Source organism: Neoarius graeffei, chromosome 11, assembly GCF_027579695.1.
Source record: "Neoarius graeffei isolate fNeoGra1 chromosome 11, fNeoGra1.pri, whole genome shotgun sequence".
Classification (NCBI taxonomy): Eukaryota; Metazoa; Chordata; class Actinopteri; order Siluriformes; family Ariidae; genus Neoarius; species Neoarius graeffei.
The window spans coordinates 62,527,837-62,553,239 of NC_083579.1; the positions used below are offsets into that span (position 1 = coordinate 62,527,837).

Below are 25,403 nucleotides of genomic sequence, written 5' to 3' on the forward strand. Positions count from 1 at the left end.
AACTCTGGTAAAATGTGACTGAATTGAAGGAAATCGTAATATGCGTATTACCAACATATAACAAAGAATCTTGCCAAGTTTCATGAAATTCCTCCATAAATTGTGAGAGGAGTTGATTTCAGAAAGTGAGTACCCTTCCCGGGCGGCACGGTGGTGTAGTGGTTAGCGTTGTCGCCTCACAGCAAGAAGGTCCAGGTTCGAGCCCCGTGGCCGGCGAGGGCCTTTCTGTGCGGAGTTTGCATGTTCTCCCCGTGTCTGCGTGGGTTTCCTCCGGGTGCTCCGGTTTCCCCCACAGTCCAAAGACATGCAGGTTAGGTTAACTGGTGACTCTAAATTGACCGTAGGTGTGAATGTGAGTGTGAATGGTTGTCTGTGTCTATGTGTCAGCCCTGTGATGACCTGGCGACTTGTCCAGGGTGTACCCCGCCTTTCGCCCGTAGTCAGCTGGGATAGGCTCCAGCTTGCCTGCGACCCTGTAGAAGGATAAAGCGGCTACAGATGATGAGATGAGATGAGATGAGTACCCTTCCCAGGACGGACAGACGGACATCGCCATGACATAATCCCCCTTCGGAAATTCGTCCACAAATTGTGCGAGGAGTTGACTTCAGAAGGAAAACACACTCTCATGAAATTGTCAAATTTTAAATCTGTTAATCAAGGGCTGTAACTCTGGTAAAATGTGACCAAATTTAACAAAATTACAATATGTGTATTAGTGACATATAAGAAAGAATCCTGCCAAGTTTTGTGAAATTCCTCCAAAAATTGTGAGAGGAGTTGAGTTCAGAAGTTGAGCACCCTGCCCCGGGACGGACAGATGGACATGGCCACGACATAATCCCACTTCGGAAATTTGTCCACAAATTGTGCGAAGAGTTGACTTCAGAAGGAAAACACACTCATGAAATTGTCAAATTATAAATTTGCTAATCAAGGGCTGTAACTCGGGGCGGCACGGTGGTGTAGTGGTTAGCACTATCGCCTCACAGCAAGAAGGTCCGGGTTCGAGCCCTGTGGCCGGCGAGGGCCTTTCTGTGCGGAGTTTGCATGTTCTCCCCGTGTCCGCGTGGGTTTCCTCCGGGCGCTCCGGTTTCCCCCGCAGTCCAAAGACATGCAGGTTAGGTTAACTGGTGACTCTAAATTGATCGTAGGTGTGAATGTGAGTGTGAATGGTTGTCTGTGTCTATGTGTCAGCCCTGTGATGACCTGGCGACTTGTCCAGGGTGTACCCCGCCTTTCGCCCGTAGTCAGCTGGGATAGGCTCCAGCTTGCCTGCGACCCTGTAGAACAGGATAAAGCTGCTAGAGATAATGAGATGAGATGAGATAAGAAAGAATCCTGCCAAGTTTTGTGAAATTCCTTCAAAAATTGTGAGAGGAGTTGAGTTCAGGAGTTGAGCACCCTTCCCGGGACGGACGGATGGACATCGCCACGACATAATCCCACTTCGGGCCTTTCGGCCAGTGGGGGATAAAACAGTATTGGATATTGTATATCATCCAGGATAATAATGTCCCAGAGTCTGATTTTATGATTGCCTTCTCACCTTAGTGTGAAAAATCTAGCCAAGGCAAATGTTGTTGTTTTTTTTTTAAACAAAATCTTTCTTTTTATTCTCCAAGACCAATGATACAATCATTAGAAATGTTTTATCTCACAATTTTAACAGGACCTGTTAGTCCTACAGAAACTGCTGGAAGTTTCACAAATAAATGAGTTCAACCAATGAAAAGAAGTGAGACAGAAAACCAGGGTGACTGATCAACTAGACATAAAAATCTGTACAGTATGTGCATGGAAAGCAATGGTAAAAGTAAACAAAATGTTCTGCAGCAGTTTACAAACTAAACGTCTATGAAGGTTATTCAAAACAATGCATATTTACGTATAAAAGGGTTTATTTCCAGAATATTACATGCAAAACACTGTATTTGAGAGACATGTTTGAACATACCGTGCCAAATTTTGCATTTGTTGCTTTCAACTGGCCAATCTGAACCTACTCGCTGTGACTTATTCCCGTCCTCAGACTGCAGGCCTCTGCTTTGCTAGGCCACTTAATCAGAGAGGAAAATTCAGTTTTGGTTAGTTATGAAACCCAAGTGACCCCCGAAGACCTCAAAGCTGTGAACGCCGCCAATCAGTCAACTCCGAGTGCGCTGGATTTCAGTTGGAGATGAAAAATCCTGGAACTGACTCCAGCAGCGGATTTGCTGACCACAGCCTCTGATTAACATTACTCGCTAGGCCATTCATAAAGCTCAGGGCTCCGACATGAGCCACACATTTGTCAGCTATTTAATGCAAACCCAAAACTGCTCGCGAGCCTTTGCAATGTCACTAAAACATATACTTCAGACAGAACAAGTCAAACTTTTGGTATTATTTATCACTGGCATAAAGCAGTTATCAGAAATATTTTTTCAATCATGGTAACAGTGCAGAGGTTCTTTAAGTCTTTTGCAGTATTGTAAACATGTTCGCTCTTCTCACAGCCAAAAGACAACAGTTTCAAGAAAATGAGGAATCAGATGTGAAAGGAGATGCTGGAAAACCGTATGATCACTTTGAGCCAGAGTGACATTTTTGTGCTCTCACCAACAGTCAGTCCAGTTAAACCCAAGTTAAAACCCTGATTAATATTATAGCAGTACTGTAACGCACACAAATACAAGAAAATCAAATCTCGCTTGATTACTCGACGGGACTCGAAGTGGGCCGAACTGTGTGCGTTCATGTATTAGTTGTAAACTCAACCTGGCTCGAGCTCTGTACCTAAGAGACGACTCTCGTGACCTTATGATTGGCTGCTTAGCTGTTCCCTTTCCCCCATGGCATCGAAGCTTCAATTCAAAACCAAGCAAAGACAAAAAGAAAATAAAAGAAGTGCTTTGATCCAGATTAAAAAAAAAAAAAAATTACATTGGTTTTCCCAGGGTGCTGCCTGCAGCCTTTTAAGTTACAATTTACAAATGAAGTATCACGTGTTTGTCTGAATCCAAAAAACACACACGCACACATACACACACACACATATTCAAAGACTGTGATTGAATCTTGTAAAAAAATTACACCTTTACAAATATAAAATTGGTGACATTTTTTGCAAATCTCCTGTCAGTTAGAAATCAATCAATCTTGACACATGGTTCACCAAGCAATAAATAAATCACAATTAGAAACAAAAATAGTATTAAGGAAGCAATTTAGATGGTTAAAAGTGGCCGATTGTCTGTATGCTGGAATATCTGATTACAAAATTTGCATAATGAAATGTAACATGTTCAATTCTACTGTGCTTTAGGAAATGACCTGGAATATCCGACATACATTTTTCCCACTTGTCATGAAATCATATTTCTGGGATGTATTCATGCACAAAAGCAAAATGCGATCCATTTGAGATTTTTGTAAAAATATATTTTTAAATATATATATTTCCCAGGATCTGGATAAGTGGCGGAAAATGAATGGATGGATGGATGGATATTTTTTTTGCATAGAATTCACCTGACCTCATCCATGCACAGTTAATGGTCCAGTTAAGAATAAAAGGCCAAATCCTCATTGATTGTGTACATTGTACATGTATTCAGAGCTCACGATTGAAATGCATTGTGATTGTTAGGGTGCTGTAAACTGAAAGAAATCTAGGCAGCCTGAACACAGCTCCTTGTTTCCATGGAAAGAGTGAGACAACTGCTGCGTGCTATTGGTCTTGCTCGTAGTCACTCAGTATCGTTAAATAAAAGTAAAATTGAAAAATAAATTAACTTGATAAAACATCGGCTAAACAAAGTCAGAATAAGAACTGAGAGCGGAATATGTCACACGTGTAAATCAATGCTTCACTCAGTTCAAGACTTGGGTCTTATCTTTGCAAGTGCCCCTCAATTTTAAGCCAACTGCCCCTCCCTGTGTATGCAGCTTTCTAAGGAGGAAACAACTCAAGCGCAAAAAAAAAAAAAAAAAAGATCAGAGTCTGACATCTTTCCTTCATTGTTTACATATTGGATATGTGTTTGCCTTACAGTAAAGATAAAAAATTAAATTACTAAGGAGTAAATATACAATTAAGTTATTAATCATTCCCAAAATATTATTCAAGCGTCTTAAATTTTGTCCCTCTAACCACTTTGCATAATTTACGGTTTATATGGCTTATATTGCTTCTTAGTACCATATATGCTACAATTTTATACATAAATTAAGAAGATCTGAGGGCATATACATAATCAGGTACCGTCAAATATATCTGACTTTTCACTCATAAATTAAAAAAAAAAAAATTCAGTGTTAAAAAATTTCTAAAATACACTGAGTTAGTATGAAAACAGTCTCAGTCAATAGTCTGGGAAATGCATACCTAATACGATAAAAGTTCTACTGGTTTAGTTCAGCAATAGAGCGCTTGCATGGCTCTCACTGGTTCTGCAGTGGAACGTCTGATCGGTCACAATAATGCATGGACTTGTAAATTAAAGTACTAAAGTTACACTGCTTTCTGAACTGATCAATTTGTAGCATTTGTGCTTTGAAACCAATTCCATAAGGGCTATTACTACTGAGATTTGCGTAGCTTGTGAGCATTGCTACGTAGACCTGTGTAACCCTCCAAATATGGCTGAGCCCTATCAGTATGGCCGCCACACCGATTCGTCCATCCTCCCGCTCGAGTTGAGAGCAGTGGGTGAGCTGCTATGGCTACCATCAGCCTCGGTGCCTTCAGTCTGAGCTGACAGGTTGGGATTGATGCCTGTTGAGGCGCTGGTGCATGGTGGCAGCATCCGCGTTGGGGAACGTTCTCCCCCTGGCACCATGGAGAATTGGTACGAGCCGGACGAAGCCCCGTAGTACAGATATGGCGTGCTGCTGGTCTGGAATGGCCCACTCTGGTTCTGGGTGGATCCTGGGTATGGTGGTGGCAGGTAGGTGTGGTAGTGGGTGGTGCCTGACATGCCTAGAGACATACCCGATGTCACAGGAGTAGGTGTGTAGGTGAATGTGGCGGGGTAGTGCATCCTGGGACTAGAGAAACGTGTCTCGGTAAGAGAGGACAGGCTGGGAAACTGGCGCTCGAACTGGCGTGGGTCGGCTGCAAAAGGGCTCAGATCTGATGTACCTGAAACAGAGAAATGCAGGTAGTGTGTTTAGTACATTTACTTACAAGTTATGGAAGCATTAAACACAGATATAGGAACTCTAGAATCGAGTGCAGATTGTCCCATACTGAGTTCAACTAAATTAAGAATGAAAATCTTGCCATACTGGGCAGCATTTGGACGTAAAAATCACCAACACCCCAAAGGATGAGAACAAGGGATTACTTTTCACAAGGAAAAACACAAAGAGTGTGTTTTTATTTTATGAAGGACATTAAGCATGAGGTTAGGCTTTTAATGCTAGTTTATGGTTTATTACTATTTCTTAGAGTTTAGCTTCTCTTTAAATTGACCTCAGTTCTCAGCTAACGTTCCTTTGTTTGGTAGTAAATGTCAAATTTGGGATAATTATTGGTGATTGAGTGCCACTGACATAATCAGGTAGGCTATGATTATCATGATCTCCCTTATCAAAAAGAAGTATACTTCAAGTTCATTTTAATAAACTTTAATATACTTTAATAAGTTAAAGTATATTTCCTTAAGTATACTTTTGTGTACCAAGTATACTGATATCAATGTACTTACAGTATACTTGTAAGTAAACTAATCTAATGCTTCTTGGGACAAAATTGGCCCGTTTTTAGTTTATAAAAAGTATACTTTAAGTCTAAGAGAAATAAACTTTGAGTATACAACTAGTATTTTTTATTTTGTACTGTAAGTATACCACAAGTAAACTTATATACTAATGGTTTACTAGTTCTATACTTGTAGTCCACTCTTTAGTTTACAAAAGCATACTTCATAGTATACTGGAAATATACTACTGGTTTACTCGTTACACACTTCTAGTCCACTTTTTAGTTTATAAAAGTTTACTTTCTAGCATATCGGAAATATACTATTAGTTACTGGTTATATACACCTAGTCCACTTTTTAGTTTTGAAGTCTACTGCAATTACCCTTCTAGGTATACTATTAGTTTTCTAGCCCGAACCCTTACCAGTAGACAACTGAAGTGTTTTGTACCTTAAGTTACAATGAAGTTATAAAGGTAAGAATTCACAAAATAACAGCAGATACTCAGGATTAACAACATATTCATTTTCTTTAAAAATCTAAATTTAAAGCAACATTGGATTAAATGCCAAAGTATAAAAACATGGCAATGACAACTGGAATTGACATCCAAGCTCTACACAACTACAGGACAAGTACACTTAAATATAAGGCACAAATATTTTAATACTTTATTAGACTTTTCTTAAGTATATCTTGATCAAAAGTTTAAGTATAAGCTTAATATACTTAGACTTTTCTATATACTTTTCAGTATAAGCCAAGTATACTTATGTATAACTTTATTAAGTATATCTCTGATAAGTAAATAAAAAATAAACTGAAAGCATACTCTCTTATTTTTAGCTTAAAAGAAGTATACTGGAAGCACACTTGAATAAACTTCTTTTATGTAAGGGATAACTCAGCTGCTATCCTGAGGCATTTATCACATTAGGTCCAGATAACATGAAGCTATTAGTTAGTTAGATAGATAGATAGATAGATAGATAGATAGATAGATAGATAGATAGATAGATAGATAGATAGATAGATAGATAGATAGATTGATTGATTGATTGATTGATTGATTGATTGATTGATTGATTAAGCTGGGAAACTGGTTTGTTACAGCAGCAAGTTATCAGACGTGTGAAAAGGAAAAGACATACTGTACAACATAAAATAGAATTTAAAAAAAAGATCCCAAGAACAAGCCGACTATACAATATACAGATAAAAATGTAATGAGATATGTATGTGTGTGTGTGTGTGGGGGGGGGGGGCGGCACGGTGGTGTAGTGGTTAGCACTGTCGCCTCACAGCAAGAAGGTTCTGGGTTTGAGCCCAGAGGCCAACGGGGGCCTTTCTGTGTGAAGTTTGTATGTTTTCTCCGCATGTCTGTGTGGGTTTCCTCTGGGTGCTGTGGTTTCCCCCACAGTCCAAAGACATGCAGGTTAGGTTAACTGGTGGCTCTGAATTGACCAAATGTGAGTGTGAGAGTGTTGAGAGGAGAAAACTTCTATAATAATCCAGTAGAAGGCAACGGGAAACCACTACTGTAATGTTCCCTAAACACTTTGAGGGCTGAAGCTGTCAGATTGACCACGTCACTGTGGTGATATGCCAATATATATATATATATATATATATATATATATATATATATATATATATATATAAAATGTTAATTTAGGATGAATATTCTTACATGAAGCTTATACTTCCTCATTCTCATGATATGAATTAAAAAAATAACTCTCATCCGGTTTAATATTGTTAAAGCTAGACGGCCTTTTGATTTCATAAAATCGGTAAAATTTAGTTCCCTCTGAAATTTGGTCATTGTGATGCATGTTTATTTCTGTAATATCTCACAAAATATCAGGCCATTCTGTGGCTGGGAAGTTATTTAATTTGAGGGGATTCCCGAGCAAATAACGTGCATGAAATCACTCGCTTCGTGCAGTCAAGCAGACAGAGGAAGTCCATGTGCACATGCGCAGGTTTATCTCTTCTTCTTCTTTTGGTTTTACGGCAGCTGGCGTCCACAGTGTTGCATTACTGCCATCTACAGGTTTACCTTGACCGTGCACTGACAGTTCCATCATTCTGTCGCTAAACAAACAGCTGATCACACCGAGGTGCTCGCTGAGCGCCGATATTTATTAGTTTGGTCCTGCGTTTCCTTTCCTTCGCAACATAACGTCTTTTCTTCTCACTTTCCGTTACTGTATTCGGTCTTTCACGTTTCATTCGCACACTCGCCCTCCATTTTTCTCTCCTGTTTCAAATTTGTATCCCACAATGCCTTGCATGAACGGGGAAAGCCCAGCACATGATGCATGACGTAATATTGTGAATTGGGTCATGGTGAAGCAGGAAAACATAGCAGAGAATTTAGGGCCACATGGCCCTAAATTCATTAATTGTTCTATTAAAAAACCCTAATAAAATTGGAAGTCTGTGATTCGAATTCAGTAGCTTTCGCTCCACTAAACAAAAATAATTGTGTGTCGGGGAAAATTCTTTTTATGACCTACACTTGAAAAATCTGAAAGGCAGTCTACCTTTAAACTAATATTCTCATTCTTAGAAGGTGTCAGTAGTTTTATGTTGATTTCTATTCCACTGTACATTTGGATTAGCCACGCTCTGCCCACGGTTTCAGGAGTCAGGCTCAAGGCTCAATGAAATTACTGCCAGTGCAGGTATTATACTTATTTACATCTTTTGCAATACGTAGAAAACGCATGGCATCTGTAACAAAGTCAAAAACATAGTAAAAAATCAGTTTACAGAAAGCTACAGACATTTTTTAACCAGGGAAGATCCGCATCATTGCATCCCAGACTTGCACTGACTTACGAGTGATTCACGTCCTGCGGTGAGGGCACTGATGTATGAATGTAGTTTAAAAAAAGCAGCTCATGTGGCATCCGCATTTCCTCTGTCTGTGATGAAAGCGGTAACACTCAGACAAAAGGGGGCGCTGTGAAGCATTACTTTTAATCCACACTTGAAATGTTTATCCGACACTCGCCAAACGGTGGCTGTTTCATCGCTGAGTGATAGGATCTGAATTTCCTAATTCCAAATGTCAAACATGGTATATAAGCTACCTAATGGATAATAATCAGTCATTTTGAGTGCACGAAAGTTGAAAAACCTGTACGCAGATAAGCACTCATTTAACATTTTAGCTTTCAAACCACACATTACAGCCCTCGAGCACATGCTGTTACTACTGACATGCTGAAACAGCACAGTGATCAATCTCATTAACACCTTTTTCTATCTCCACTATTGTAGAGCGCACAGCTCTTTCATATCTTCTATTGTTAGTGCAAGGTTGTTTTAGGTATTCCTGTGTACACGCATATTTGTAAAAAATATCAAAGCAGGATAAGTGCAGGATAAAGCCGGAACCCATATGGAAGCAGTTTGAGGGGAAAACAGTTTCCATGGGATGCATAATGAGCAGCCTCAGATGTGGCTGCACGTCTGCGATTAGCCAGAGAGAAGGGGCAGATCTGCTCTTTCAGACCCTCGTTTGGCTTTTCTAAAAATTACAAACCACTAATGGTCTGTGGCTACCAAAGCGCTGGGCCAAAAGAGTGTAAATGGAGAAAAAGACTTCCCTAATCCTCTTCCTTCTCATCACCAAACGCAGCCATTTACCACACTGTACTTTCTTATGCTCTCACCTCCGGCACACTCTCACTCATCATCCACCAATCTCATTTTTCATCTGTTTTTCTTATCAGTTTCTCTGCTGACCGCTACGTAACCCTGACACTAAGCGTCAGTTCAGAGAAGTTCAGCTCCACACCATTCTCATTGTCAGTCTGCTGGTGGAAATCTGTGGGCCTGCTTTTGTGTACAATCCTCCGAATGATGAATCGGCACACTTAAGAGAACATGTGTGGCCAATTATAGACACATCGGCTGCTCACGTTATCAGATTGCTGCCATTTCAGTTCAAACAGGAAATAGTTACAGGACAATGCCACAGAGAGGGGAATTCATAGAACAAAACATCCTATACATCATCATCATCATGATTTAATAAGAAATGAAATTGTGGAGACAAATTGTATTTGAACTCTGAAAAAAGCCATTTAAATACCATATAATACCAGTTGGAACCTCAAACTCTAACTCAATTACTACTTATGTAGCTGGAATTCAGACTAGACTCGGTTGTATCAATTGAACAGAGGTGGACAAAGTACCCAACTTCATTACTTACGCCAAAGTACAGATCCCACTGGTCACACGTTACTCCGATACAAGTGAAAGTTGTCCAGTCAAATTTTTACTTAAGTTAATGTACTGAAGTGCTTGCTTTGAAAAATACTGAAGTATTAAAAGTACATTTTCTGTCAATGTGTTGTTGTATTATTGCCACAACGCTAACAAAACCTAACGCCGTTACCAAAGACAGAAATGTGAATTCACAAAATGAACGCATGCCGTGCCATCATGGTGGTTTAACGTTAAGCTAGCTAGTCAATGAAACTCCACCTGACATGCTAGCAAACTCTTTTCAAACTTGAAATCATATTAGGTAGCTAATGCTACTAGAAAATAAATATTTCTACACTGTTTATTTGGCAAGATTATGCTAAAACATATTTCTGAAAGCACTTCAGATAAGTTAACGTTATTCATGCTAGCGTAACTCCATTTTTACATGCTAACTAACAGTGTCCAAGTGAACTAGCTATGTGTAAACGTTAGCCGTGGACAAGGCAATGGCAACTTGGAGGGCAAATCCATAGGAAGTCATTTAACTAACCAGACCGATAGCTATTGCAACGTTATCGCTAGCTCTAAAAGCACAGACAACTTCATTACAAGCTTTCTCTTGGAATAAAACGTTTATATACCTCAATATGCTTCCGCAAGTTGGACGACGAGTTTTTGTAGGCCGTGATTGTGGTTCGTTTTCAGCAAACAAAGCAAACATTTAAAATGAAACGTATCTTTAATCCTTTCAGAAAACTGAAACATGGGTTATAAAGCCATGGGGGCGTGCATTCCCCAGAAGAACCGCCTCCTTCCGTTCTGCCATCAACTGATTGTGTTCGAATAATGCTGCAGAGAAATCACTGAACTTGATTTTATACAGTCTATAGACGTGATGTGACCCTAGTGATTACTGATAGGCTGTCTCAGTGTCACCTGCGAAAAAACAAATCACATTTTAGAAAAGAAAAGAAAAGAAAAAACATCCACTTTCAAAGCTGCTTCATAGTAACGAGTAACGAGGACCTTGATAGAAATGTAGTGGAGTGAAAAGTACGATATTTGTCTTTCAAACGTAGTGAAGTTAAAGTCATAAGTTTCCAAAAAAAATACTCAAGTAAAGTACGGATACTCAAAAAGTGTAAATGCACTTCGCAAATGCACTTCGTTACTGTCCACCTCTGGAATTGAACACCACAATGTACAAACTCCATGGTGCTTATAAAATACACAACAACAATAAACTGATCATAATTCATTCTTAGGCTAGGGCTGGACAATTCTTACAAGATTAGGTGTCAGGCTATCAGTTTTTATTCTATCCACATTCACTGGATACGAGCAATCGCACGCTCTGATTGGCTACTCTACTACTAGGCTATCACCTCATATACCGTGAGTAGAGAAAAACAAAATGGCGGCGCGTTTTGCTGAACCAACCGAGGACGAAATAAAAACTCTTCTCGAAAACAAAACCCCCCAAAATGCAACCCCCCCAAAAAAAAACAACAAAATATGGAATGAAAGTATTTGATGGTAAGAATGTATCTTTTTTTATGTTTCAAGAATTATTATTATTATTATTATTATTATTATTATCACATTTTTCACAAATTGCCCCTGTCATTTCGCTGGTTTGTTAAGTGGAAATGATTTTGTCGGATGTTTTGTATAAAGTTTTTATTTATCGAATTTGCAAAAAATACAAATAAAAGTGCTCTACTTCTCAAAATCCGATGAATGTGCATAGAATGAAACAATTATTCCATTCAATCTCGTCATACGCGGCTTATAGCAAACTCGGTGCGACGCGCCTCATCAGCTATCAGCTCATGTACGACTTGATTTCGTGGAATAATTGTGAATTATTCATGGTTTTGACCAAATAGGTAGAATAAGGACTAAAGTTATATTTATACAGAATTTTTCAATCCCCAATGATTTGTATGCTCAGTGATATTTACTAAACTAGCTAACTCGCTTGTCAAATTTTTGGGTTAAATCACCTAGTTTGGCTTATTTAATTACAATTTCTGAACAACCAAAAAATAAATCTGGCAACCAAACTGGACCTTTCGCTTGTCCAGTGGGATGGCTAAGAGATTTCTGATTTGTCCCTCCCGTCTGATTCGTCCATTGTCTTCTATTTATCTCATCAGTCCCTGGATCGAAGACTCTCAGGATCTAAGACTGAGTAAAGAACTGGAGGTTGAGAACAATACAAAGACAAAACGGGGCAGGACGGCAGCTGCTCCGAATGAGCTGATATGGGACGTCCCCTCCCGAAGGAAGAAAAGGAAGAATAGAGGGCATTAGGACCAAGAGGTGCATGTGTCTCTTTGAGGAAAGAACAAAGGCTGACATTGCAGAGATGAAAAGGGGGTGAAATCTAAACTAATCAAACCCAACAAGGCAGTTGGCCAGGGTTCAAAAAGCAGGCAATGAACAGCCACGCCGAGTCATTTCAACTTTCACGTTTGCCCTGTGCTCAAAGAACACGGTTAGGGTGGAGAGCCGGAGGGGAAAGAAGTTCAAAAACAACCTGGCAATGAGTCAAACAGGTGTACTGAAGAAGGAACTTGGTGTTTGTTTCTAGCAGGGTGTAGAACATATCTCTTGTTCAATTAATAAAAGCACGAACATAACAGATCTGCATATTGTGGAGGATGAGTCAGTAAATATTCTTTTCATTGTTCCTTTTCAAACTCGGTTCCAAAGAAGTTCTTCACAAGTTCAAAGACTCAAGTAGAAGGGATGGGGTAAGGACAGATACTGTCATTCTCTGGATTTTAAATGTGACATTGCTAAGAAGATATCTGCCAATGGCAAGTTTTATACCGTACATGCAACCGACGCTTACAAGGCAAAAAGAGGAGGGCGGGGAAAAAAAAATCTGCTTTGATTTAACTTCAGACAAAGAGGAGATAAAACCTTTGACAAAACCTCTGGGATCAATTAAGTAAGAAAATACTTAGGCAAAGAAGATACGCTTACAAACGAGGGCACCTTTCTCTTTCACACCTGAGTCAAAGTGTGAGTTAAGACCGTAGGTGTGATGTAGGTTGTGGAGCAGGTAGGTGTGGGTGGCAAAGGTATGTTCTGTACCTGAGAGACGTCTCGGTACGTCGCTGATGGCGGGCAGGCCTGTGGCTCGGGTAGAGGAGAGCGGAGTGGTGGAGTGGATGGAAGGGGAAGTCATCTGGCTCAGGTAAGGCGTATATGGCTGTTCGTAGGACCACGGCGGAGACGACTGTGACTGCCGGGGGTCTGAAAACGCAATGGATGGATGGAAGGAGGAGCAAAGAAATTAAATGACTGTTTCCACTCATCGATTCAGTGTGGCTTTATGACGTCAATATGTGCTGATCGTTTCATGTCAGAAGGTGATTTGAAGCCTTTGCACTTAATCTTATTGCCATTTTAGTGACGGGCTTATTGCTCAACCCAAGGGAACTGGATAGAACAGTGATGCAATTTCAGCGGTGGATTTTATAATGATATATTACAAACACAGCGTGGTGGAAATCATTATGACTCCGTCAGTGTGCTATGAGAATCTGCTCTATCACAACAAATGGCAACAATATGAAGAGCAGCACAAGAATGTGTTCCTGTTTGCTTTCCACGTTCATTTGGTAAACATGGTGTCTGCACAAATGCAGACTGCAGGAAGTCCAACGGCAAACATTTGCATTCAGCTCTAAACTTCGCTCAGCACGGAAGGCAGTTATGCACTGTTATGAAATTAAACGTTCAAACATATTTACTTGAATTTAATTCACGTGATATTTATCTAAAACGGTAGTTTGCCGTGCTGCTCTTATACCTGACAGCTGTGTCTGTCCCTGTGGGCTGAAGGAGTTTGCTGCGGTGTTGAGAGATGGCCGGGGGCTCTGCGTGGGCACGGCGACCCTCATGGTGCTGTGGCGCAGGCGTTCTAGTTCACTCAGGCGCTCCGAGAACAACCCTGGTTTTGGAGGGTCCTCCAGCTTCTGCCTGTGTCCTAAAACAGCCAGTAGACCAAAGGTTACTTTACTATAAACAGAGCTAGGGCTTACTGAGAACATCAGTGTCAACGTTCTTTGCTTGCCAAATATATATCACATATATTAAAGCAAACTTATATAGCGGTTCCATTTTTTTAGCAAGCAGCTACGTTCTTGTGGCTGAGCACGATGCAATACTTGTCCACCAGAACACTCACAGTTAAATTGCTCAGTGACTGAATTTTCCTGTTATCAGTAATGTGAGTGTATATATATGTGTCATGGGAGGAAAACAACCTTCAAAAACGGTCATCATCTCAGATGATGAACCATTCACGTCATAAGTACTTCCCCTTGACCCAGATCACTCACGACTTCCCAAATGAATATACTAGAGAGTACTGATGCAACATATGGAGACCTATATGCCTTCTGTAAAAACGGCACACAAAAGCAGTCTCGCTGGAGCCCATCCTTTCTGTCAATACAGGGGAAGAATATAGCTTAAAGAGAGACTTCTAAAGCCTTTTTTCTCTCTTTAGTCAGAATGTGCCTGTCTGTCTAGTCCCGCTTGGCTCTGCTGAATGGCTCTAAAGTAAATATCAAACAGAAGAAAAGAGAAACTTCTGCCGAAGCTTGGCGGCGCTCCAGCTGGCGGGAAGAGCTTCAGCTACCTCCAACCCTGCAAAACCTGATTGTGTTCTGAAGTTAAGCTGAGCAAACAGCACTTTGTGAGAAGGAGTCCTCGTCCAGAGGTTAATGTCTGCCGCACGTAAGGATCTCGGGTGCGAGTAATCCCCGGGAGCCTTCGCCGTGTGTGTAAGCGCTGAGGGAAACGTAAGAAATATGTGCCCCCTCTGCTGCTGCCGTCGCTGGAAAGGGCAAGCAGTTTAATTTCATTTAACCGAGTTGATTTGGTGAATGAATACACCTCTGTGTCTATATGGAACCAAGCTTGTCACAAATTACACGAGGGCTTACATGCGACGTGAAATAGTATCTGCCAATATACTCACCATATTGAATTTTATTAGAGGCATAAAATCACTGAGGGTGTCATGCTTCTTGTTCCATAAATATCAAGGCTGGATGCATCAGACAAACCTGCCAGTGTGTTAGTGAATAGGACAGTTATTCCTCACCACCATCAGCCAGCTCCTAATGTAACCGTATGGCAATGCCAAATCATCTACACCAAGTAATTCTCTCCTAAAAACGGCAATGTATAAAGAATAAGAGTATTCAAACACTACCAAAATCACCTTATTGACTGGAAAGCTACATTTACCAAACCTTGTTACACTACATATTGTCCATTGCATTACACTGCAGGTATTTAGCAGACGCTCTTATCCAGAGCGACATACAACATACCCAGAGCAGCCTGGGGAGCACATGCCTTCCTCAAGGGCACTTCAGCCGTTCCTGTTGGTCCAGGGAATCAAACCGGTGACCTTTTGGTCCCAAAGCTGCTTCTCTGACCTTTAGGCCACGGCTTCCCTCAGCCTGATTGTCCAGTGATTATCTTGTATCACACTGTTGTCACTTTCTGCAATATATTACATGAAGGCCTTGGAGGACACAATTTTGTTTGACTCTGTATTCGCTGGCCACTTTAATAGGAACACCCGTACCTTTGCCCCTTCTCATACATGTCAACCTTTGGTCAATCAAACCTGTATAACCAACCTCCAAAATCCGTATTTCCCTTATAAAATCCGTATAAGATGCAAATTAAAATAATTTACCTAAAATTTGAATGATAATTAACAATGATATATCCCAGTTACTTTTATTCAATATTAATAACAATAAACCTTCAGAATGAATACAAAGCTCCGATGTTTGACAAAAAACACAAAGTGTTATCAGCGTAGTTACGAAGGAAATACTTCGTTGTTTGGAGACAGGTTTCACCGAGCGGCTATTATGCGCGAGACTTCATATTAGCCACAAAGTCAGGAAAATCTGTTCGTAAAATTACGTTATAATGACCAAATACAATGAAAAGTATTTTTCCAGTCTCACCTGTGAAAGGTAATCCCATGTGATCTCGTTTGGACGGTAAACCTGTTGGTACAGTTAAACGCAGAACATGAATGAGGCATCTTTATTCTCGGCTACTGTCTAGACGCTATACCAGAGATGGCTGAAGAATCTCCACTTTGCCCCATCCAATATGGCGGCGAGGATGACGTATGATTCTACGCAGAAGGCAGCGTCTATGTTTATATGTCTATGACTTCACGGTTGGCGGGATTCTCGCAATGCGGTGTGCGCATGATCAAAAGTGGAACGAAGTCTCGCTACCACAAGATAACGCGCGATTTCATAAGACTCTTTACTGGCTGTCTGTGGTGTACAGTACGTTTGTAAATGTTATGCGCTCTTTTATCATCGTGGGAATTGATTATAGCTCTAAATAAATATTGAAGTTTTTTTAAAAAATCCGTATAACTTTATTTATACGCCCGTATACTACGTTTATTGAATCAAATCCGTATAAAATACGGACATTCCGTATAGGTTGACATGTATGCCTTCTCAATTATCCAATCAGCCAATCATGGGGCAGCATACGTCAACATGGGTGAAAATCTCAGCGACTTTGACTGTGGCATGGTTGTTGGTGCCAGATTGGTCTGAGTATTTCAGAAGACTTCAACAGTAACATATTTCAGGAATATATGCAATCGTTTCTAGAGTTTACACAGAATGGTGCAAGAAAAAGAAAAAAGAAAAAAACATCCGGTGAGCAGCAGGCCTTGTTGATGAGAGAGGTCGGAGAAGAATAGCCAGGCTGGTTCGCACTGACAAGAAGGCTACAGTAACTCACATAACCACGCTTTACAACTGTCATGAGCACGACAGCATCACAGGATACGCATCATGTCAAACCTGATGGGCTACAACGGCAGAAGATCACATCTTCTGTTTCACATTAGAGCCCTGCACTCCCGCGGGAGTCCCGCGGGACCCGCCGCAAAGCAGTGCGGCGCGGGACAAATTTTGAAAGCTCATTGCGGGCGCGGGCGGGACCGGAAGTGCACATGTGCGCGCGCGGGCGGGAGCAGTGATAAACTGCAGTCCCGCTAACTAAAAACGTGTTTGAAATAAAATGTATAAATTATTAATTTATGTCTATCATATATAATTTGTGCTGGATATTTTATTTGGCATTAATAAAAGCATTTTAAGATGCTTAAATTGGCAGAGAAATAGCATCGTAAATTTGTCACCCTAATGGGAAATCCTTTGATCACTCTAATGACTCACAGTTCACAGCCAGCTAACAAGAGAACCATGAATGAAGTGATTTACAGCTTGCGTTAGTCTACAACTTTAGTCAGAGAGACATGTTACACAGTGACGGTAGGCTTGACTCAATGCTATCCCAGAAATCCTTCCTGTAATATGCAAATTTGGCTGTCCAATCAGAGGCGGCCAAATTTGCATATTACAGGAAGGATTTCTGGGATAGCATTGAGTCAAGCCTACCGTCACTGTGTAACCTGTCTCTCTGACTAAAGTTGTAGACTAACTCAAGCAGTAAATCAACTTACTTCTCTTACTAGCTCTGCTTTACAATAAAAATAAAAATAAAAAACAAAAAAACACACACCCATTGGTACAAAGCAAGTCCATTCACTTTTTTATACTAATCAGAGAATTACAACGGTTTCTCATATGATAATGTGTGATTTGCGATTAAATATTTTAATTGCTTGACAGAACTGATTATTATTATTAGAGATAGTACATGCTGAATTCCGAAACAAGGTAAATAATAACAATGTGAGCTGTAGATATTTATGCTGAAATCCACTCAAAGTAGGGGGCGGGGCACCATCACGCTGTGTCAAGACAAGAACTTTCCTGAGAAATAACGCGAACGTCTGCATTATGCGGGATTTGCGGGCGGGAGTGGGACTGAAAATCATAATTTTTTTGTGGGCGCGGGCGGGAGCGGGACTGAAAATCATAATTCTTTGCGGGCGCGGGCGGGAGTGGGACTGCACAATGCGGGCGCCGGCGGGAGCGGGACTGAAAAATCCGACCTGTGCAGACCTCTATTTCACATCACATCCACCGTGGCTAGACTGGGTACAGGCTCAAGATGTGAAAGACATTGCCTGGTCTATCACATTTTCGCCATTCTGAACGCATGATTGTATGCACTGCACTGTTGCTAGTCGATTGGCTGATTGCATAATTGCATACCGCATCAAAAGCAGGCGTACTGGTGTTCCTATTAAAGTGGTCGGTGAGTGTAGATGTGTATAAGGCTAGAATGACGATGAAGCGCTCTACTCTACTCTTACGTCACATATTTTAAAGCGTACAAAAACACTCATCTCATCTCATTATCTCTAGCCGCTTTATCCTTCTACAGGGTCGCAGGCAAGTTGGAGCCTATCCCAGCTGACTACGGGCGAAAGGCGGGGTACACCCTGGACAAGTCACCAGGTCATCACAGGGCTGATACATAGACACCGACAACCATTCACACTCACACCTACGGTCAATTTAGAGTCACCAGTTAACCTAACCTGCATGTCTTTGGACTGTGGGGGAAACCGGAGCACCCGGAGGAAACCCACGCGGACACGGGGAGAACATGCAAACTCCACACAGAAAGGCCCTCGCTGGCCCTGGGGCTCGAACCCAGGACCTTCTTGCTGTGAGGCGACAGTGCTAACCACTACACCACCGTGCCGCCCTACAAAAACACTCTGCTCGGTAAATCTTTTGGATCCCTAAAATATTTGTCTTAAACGTAGTGAAATCCTGGTTAATTGAAACCTTGAAAATGTGAACAGCACCCACGTGCAATGAACCGGTGCTACAGGTGCGCTAGCCCCTGCCCCTTTTCTGTTTGCTGTCCAAAGTGCCCTTTTCATAGGGACTGTTTTGTTGATTTTTTTAATATTTGTAAAAGATAAGTTAGCTCCAACATCAATATTCTCTACAATTTGACAATAATATATGAAATTATAGATTTATAAAATAACGTTTTTCTGTGTAAATGCGGGCATCAATCCGTGACGTCATGCATTCAGTGAGCCTCCGTGCAGAAAGCGCATGCAGGCGGTTGACAGTGGGAGACAGTGCGAGGAACGGCATGGTGAGGTCACACTGAAAGTCTCTTTTCATTTCTTATCTGAACATGCAATATTGTCCAGCTTAGAACACAACAGTAAATGCGTAGGGTTGTTTATCATTTAATGAAGCCGCCTAGGCTATATTTAAACCGTTTGCTCCATCCATTTCATTAACGTGGCAGATTCGGAAACTTTAGTTTGAACGACGGCGTTAATAACATATTCTAGCAGCTTCGAAAACTTAAGGCTGAATGACGAACATATTCTATCAAGACACACAGAATGTTCAGTTGCAATTGAAATTTAGTTTTGAATAAAGTTAACTTGAGTGAAAAATTTGTTCCAAGTGCCCTTTTTTGAATGTTGAGCCCCTGCCCCTCCAAAGGTCTTTGCACGGCCCTGGTGAACAGACTATACGTCAGACTAAATACTCCAGAAGCTGAAGGGGAAAAAAAAAAAAAAGTTTTAATGTGAATGATTCAGTTGCAGCAAAGGAAATTCCATAATACTCACATCCTCCTTGAGAAATAAAAGGTTTACGCTAGTCTCATAATTAAATCCATCAGGTCAATGCTTAAAGTCATAATTGAGGACACCAGTAAAAGCAAACAACAGATCGTATACTAAATGATGATCTTGTGCAAGTCGCATGTGTCTTGACATTGCTAATGAGGCTGTGAAGTAATTCTCTACAAGAAGAAGAAGAAAAAAAAACATTAAAAAGGCTTATTCAAAGCGCACGATGACTCCAAACCCTTGGCACTGTGAAAACTATGAAAGCTGGCTTTAAAGGAAAAAAGAGAATGGCATGGACGGTCTAGAATATGAACGAATAAATACCGAGAAGCTGTATTTCTGGAAAGGTTGCCTGCCTGCATGTGAAATTGTCATTTGATAGTGTTCGAACCTGCAAAAACACCCTTAACACGTTAAACACCAGAGCACTCATCAACATCAAATATCGGCCCGGCTGTCAGGGTACATCAATCATGCAGTGGCGACACAGGGAATAAAACGGATGGAAGAAGAAAGGGAAACATACATCCGTCTAGATTTCATTTCTTTAATTGCTGTGCTGTGGGGAGGGTTGACTCCTCTGAAGAGCAAAACAATGGATTATTTCATATGGCAGCTCCGTGTGAGGAGCCTGTGAAATTAGCAAGCGGGGAAAAAACAGCAGCGAAAGACGGGACAAGGCCAAACGCCTGTCTGCTCGCAGGATCAGAGAGGAGGGCAGTGGGTGGGAGGGAGTGAGACCGAGCGAGAGTGAGAGCAAGCGAGAAGAGAAAAGAGAGAACAAGGCAGCCAAGCAGTACTGGAGTTCTGCCAGTCGCTTGTGTGGTCTGTGTGTTCCAGGATTCAGGAAGCAAAGCACGCCAAGAAAGGGCACAAATACTACCAGAGCTTTATAAATCAACAGCCTGGCTTCAGCACGCAGGCACCATGCAACTTCACAACAAAAACAATTTATTAAAAAAAAAAAAAAAATTGTTAAAAAATTACGCAATTCATTCAATGGCTGAGACAGATGGATTAAGGCTTACCTTGCATATTTTATAGTGAGCTGTACTGCTCGAAAATTGGCTAAACACTCCAAATGAAGATGAATGTACCCAGAGAGTTGGATGCTGTTGGAGAAACTGCTCGCCATAGTCCCTGAAACCTCTTTAAACATGTCTGTGCAGGGAAACGGTTACGGTAATATGAACACGTCGTTCCGTTCTCACATTGTGCCGACTGAGTCGGCGACTTTCACAGCGGGGGGAGGTTAGTCCATTGGAGCTGTGCGTAGGGGAAAAAAACGCTAGCAGATTTTACCCAACTGTATAGCTCCATCCAAGCTGTCAGCTTGCTGTCGTTCATACGAGGTCCAAAGATCCCCCCTTAGCCAACAGCAACAAGTAACATCTTAAGTTCATTTCACAATTGGAAATGTGCTTAGAGAAAGTACATCGGGATTATTTCTCAAGCAAGTCAACCCGGAAAAAGGTTTATTTTCAATGGACCGTGCAGCCTTTTGTCTGAGAGGCCTACTGTGAGTGTTTTGTTGTGGGAGCCTACCTGTCGAGACATGCGCCAAACGTTCAAAGCCTCGAGGAACTTCACAAATTCACCACTAATGCTCATTTCTGGCTCTGGTAATTAGAGTGGCTCCACACACAAACCGCAACGTAAACAGTTCGACATTCGTAGCAATATTATTGTCAGTGCTAATGCTAACACCACCCTACATTTTTAGCAAGCATGGGTACAATAAATACACCAAAAAGGAGTATGACCTTAAACATAAAAGTAGAGCGCAACTGTAATATTATACTATATTTTATTAGCTGATAATTTCACGTGTTTGAGGGAAGGAAAGCAAATGGAGGGATGACAAAAAACTGACGAGGTGGACTAATCCAAGAGAAGAGCATTTCTCTTGGCCTCATTTACCATCGCTGTGAAACTGACAAACATGGAGGTAAAGCTTTGAAGTCTTTCTGGCTACCGCTTTATTGGAGTCCTCGATGAGACAATAGCTCTTTTCCAGCCGTCTGCATGGCAGTCAAAACACACGGGCTCGTGCAGAAGCTTGGAAAATACAGAACCTTTTCATAAAATAGACAGTGTGTTTTCCATCTCGCTAACGTAATATGCCGTTAATACACACACCAGACCTGCTTTCTGCTGTAAATGATTCCATTTGACTCAAGAAACGTTACATGAATTCATCATTTGACTCTGGAGAGACTGAACGTTTTGTCTGAGCTGTAATATCATCTCGGTGATACGGCAACGATGGAACAATAACAGCTAACATCTAATAACGTTAGTCGATCGTGCGCTGGTTGAAGAACCCAGTATGAAGTGCAAAAGAAGTCAGTGATCTCAAATGAGAAGTCATGATTTCTCACACAAAAATAAGTATTCTGCTTATCCTAAGCACGTCGTACGACCTTATTAAGCTCCTTAACGTTCCTCAAGCCTTTTTTTAGCATTGTGTAGAATTTGTAAAATTCACATTTTACTCAACACAGCCATCTGTAACTAAAGCAAACACATTTATACAGGCAGTGCATGAGTATTTCTGCAATCATGGACATTCTGGTTCAGAACCCAAATGAGCAACGGTAACATTCCACAAACTGTTTAAAAATGAACTCCATATGCCTGACACTAATAGTATCTTCTGTGGTATCGTACTGCAAATGTCCCTACTTCCAAGTGCAAATCTTTCCCTCCACACAAGCATATTTAATTTCACGCATAACATTGACTTGTATTGATTTTGGACATGAGCACTGTCACGTCTTTATTCTCACCCCTGTTCAAACAGATTATGTGAGGGATTACCAGCGAATCAGAAACAAATATGCGTCTAGTCTTTAAGAATGCCCGTACTCTGGTGGTCTGCCGGCTCTGGAGTCAGCCACCGTACAGGGAGTAACACAAAGCCCTCTATTAAAGATCTGACCAGCCCCTCCCAATCCATTAGGTGAAATTACTCTTAATAACCAGCGCTACACCAGTCCTGCTTCATAATTACTGCACTGTCGAGTTCACACTCAGATGAGGCCTGGTGCGCAAAAAAAAAACCCACCACAAGTGAAATACTTTTTTTTGTAGCTCAGCATAAGGAAATAGCTTTTTGTAAAGAACTGAGATTAAAGATTGTCGGACAGATGTTGAGGAAAATAATGAGTAATTATTAGCTAAGCCAGGCGGCATGGTGGTGTAGTGGTTAGCACTGTCGCCTCACAGCAAGAAGGTCCTGGGTTCGAGCCCAGAGGCCGACGAGGGTCTTTCTGTGTGGAGTTTGCATGCTCTCCGCGTGGGTTTCCTCCGGGTGCTCCGGTTTCCCCCACAGTCCAAAGGCATGCAGGTTAGGTTAACTGGTGGCTCTAAATTGACGGTGTGAATGGGTCTCTGTGTCAGCCCTGCGATGATCTGGCGACTTGTCCAAGGTGTACCCCGCCTCTCGCCCATAGTCAGCTGGGATAGGCTCCAGCTTGCCTGCGACCCTGTAGGACAGGATAAGCGGCTACAGATAATGGATGGATATTAGCTAAGCCTAATTTAAAGCTCAAGTCCGTTGATTTAGGGATTCGAATCTGAAAGGTGGAAAGCGAATCAATTTGTTCACGAGTTACTGGTTGTCAGATGCAACTTTTGTAAATTAAGATTGATTCAAATCAATTCAATTTAGTGTGGGTTTCCTCCGGGTGCTCCGGTTTCCTCCGACAGTCCAAAGACATGTGTTTGTGTTCAACTGGCGACCCTAAATTGCCCATAGGTGTGCACGTAAGTGTGAATGTCTGTCTGTCTGTCTCTCTGTGTTGGTCCTGCGATGGATCGGCGGCCCGTCCAGGATATACCCCACCTCTTGCCTGAGGTGGGCTGGGATTGACTCCAGCTTCCCCGCGACTTGCAATGGATAAGCGGTATAGAAAATTAAAAAACAAACAAACAAAAAACCCCTGAAATTTAATCCCTCCCCCAAAAAAGTGACTAGATTCAGCAAGTCAAGCTTCTTTAAGAAATATTATAATGCCTTGAAAGTAGGGACTGGCAAAATCATGATACAATATCGCTATTGTGATCAATGTTGCAATTTTGAGATATTGTCAATATTTTTAGAACAATTATAACCTCTTTAGAAATGACTGATTATGTGTTTGTACTGTTAAAAAAGTAAAGGACTTCCCAGAATATTTCTCAGGCATATTTTTGTGTTATTAATGTCAGTCTCCATATCCATGGTTAGCTGCTGCCTGAGCCAATCATGTGCTGTATAGGCATTTTTGTTGAAGCGTTTTTATTTTGTTAATAAATCCACCCATCCATCCATTATCCGTAACCGCTTATCCTGTGCAGGGTCACGGGCAAGCTGGAGCCTATCCCAGCTGACTACGGGCGAGAGGCGGGGTACACCCTGGACAAGTCGCCAGGTCATCACAGGGCTGACACATAGACACAGACAACCATTCACACTCACATTCACACCTACGGTCAATTTAGAGTCACCAGTTAACCTAACCTGCATGTCTTTGGACTGTGGGGGAAACCGGAGCACCCGGAGGAAACCCACGCGGACACGGGGAGAACATGCAAACTCCGCACAGAAAGGCCCTCGCCGGCCACGCGGCTCAAACCCAGGACCTTCTCGCTGTGAGGTGACAGCGCTAACCGCTACACCACCGTGCCGTCCTAATAAATCCATGTTCATGCCATTGTAAGCATTTAATTTGATTGTTGATTAATGCAACCAGTTCAATATAATTGCATTTCTTTTAAGATAGATGCCTTACAAAAAAGAAGTTTATCCAAGTGTGCTTCTAGTATACTTCTTTTAAATTAAAAATAAGAGGGTATGCTTTCAGTTTACTTTTTATTTACTTATCAGAGATATACTTAATAAAGTTATACATAAGTATACTTGGCTTATACTGAAAAGTATATAGAAAAGTCTATCAAACTTTTGATCAAGATATACTTAACAAAAGTGTAATAAAATGTTAAAATATTTGTGCCTTATGTTTAAGTGTACTTGCCCTGTAGTTGTGCTTCAGCATTGTTGACTCTTAGGTATGTATGTGGTTCCATATAAGTTTTTTTTTTCTCCTGAGTGGGATAATTAAATTTTTTTATTTATTTCTTTTTCTTTAGAGCTTGGATGTCAATTCCAGTTGTCATTGCCATGTTTTTATACTTTGACATTTAATCCAATGTTGCTTTAAAATTTAGATTTTTAAAGAAAATGAATATGTTCTTAATCCTGAGTATCTGCTGTTATTTTGTGAATTCTTACCTTTATAACTTCATTGTAACTTAAGGTACAAAACACTTCAGTTGTCTACTGGTAGTGTGCATGAGGTAAGGGTTAGGGCTAGAAAACTAATAGTATACCTAGAAGGGTAATTGCAGTATACTTCAAAACTAAAACGTGGACTAGGTGTATATAACCAGTAACTAATAGTATATTTCCGATATGCTAGAAAGTAAACTTTTATAAACTAAAAAGTGGACTAGAAGTGTGTAACGAGTAAACCAGGAGTATATTTCCAGTATCCTACAAATTAGTAAACTAAAAAGTGGACTAGAAGTATAAAACAAGTAAACTCATAGTATATTTCCAGTATACTATGAAGTATGCTTTTGTAAACTAAAGAGTGGACTACAAGTATAGAACTAGTAAACTATTAGTATATAAGTTTACTTGTGGTATACTTGCAGTACAAAATAAAAAATACTAGTTGTATACTCAAAGTTTATTTCTCTTAGACTTAAAGTATACTTTTTATAAACTAAAAACGGGCCAATTTTGTCCCAAGAAGCATTAGATTAGTTTACTTACAAGTATACTGTAAGTACATTGATATCAGTATACTTGGTACGCAAAAGTATACTTAAGGAA

The 25,403-nt window shown here is 40.8% G+C and overlaps 1 protein-coding gene across 1 annotated transcript in view; it reads right to left on the bottom strand.

Annotated features, from left to right (window-relative positions):
- Nucleotides 1–1,883: 1,883 nt before the first annotated feature.
- The window catches only part of runx2a (RUNX family transcription factor 2a), a 34,304-nt gene continuing 10,784 nt past the window's right edge, over nt 1,884–25,403 (bottom strand). Inside the window, exons 4-6 of the mRNA XM_060934551.1 lie at nt 13,745–13,921; nt 13,024–13,185; nt 1,884–5,125 (exon numbers count right to left, since the gene is read on the bottom strand). Coding sequence (XP_060790534.1) covers nt 4,638–5,125; nt 13,024–13,185; nt 13,745–13,921 — 827 coding nt within the window. The 3' untranslated portion in view covers nt 1,884–4,637. The remainder of the gene's footprint in view (nt 5,126–13,023; nt 13,186–13,744; nt 13,922–25,403) is intronic.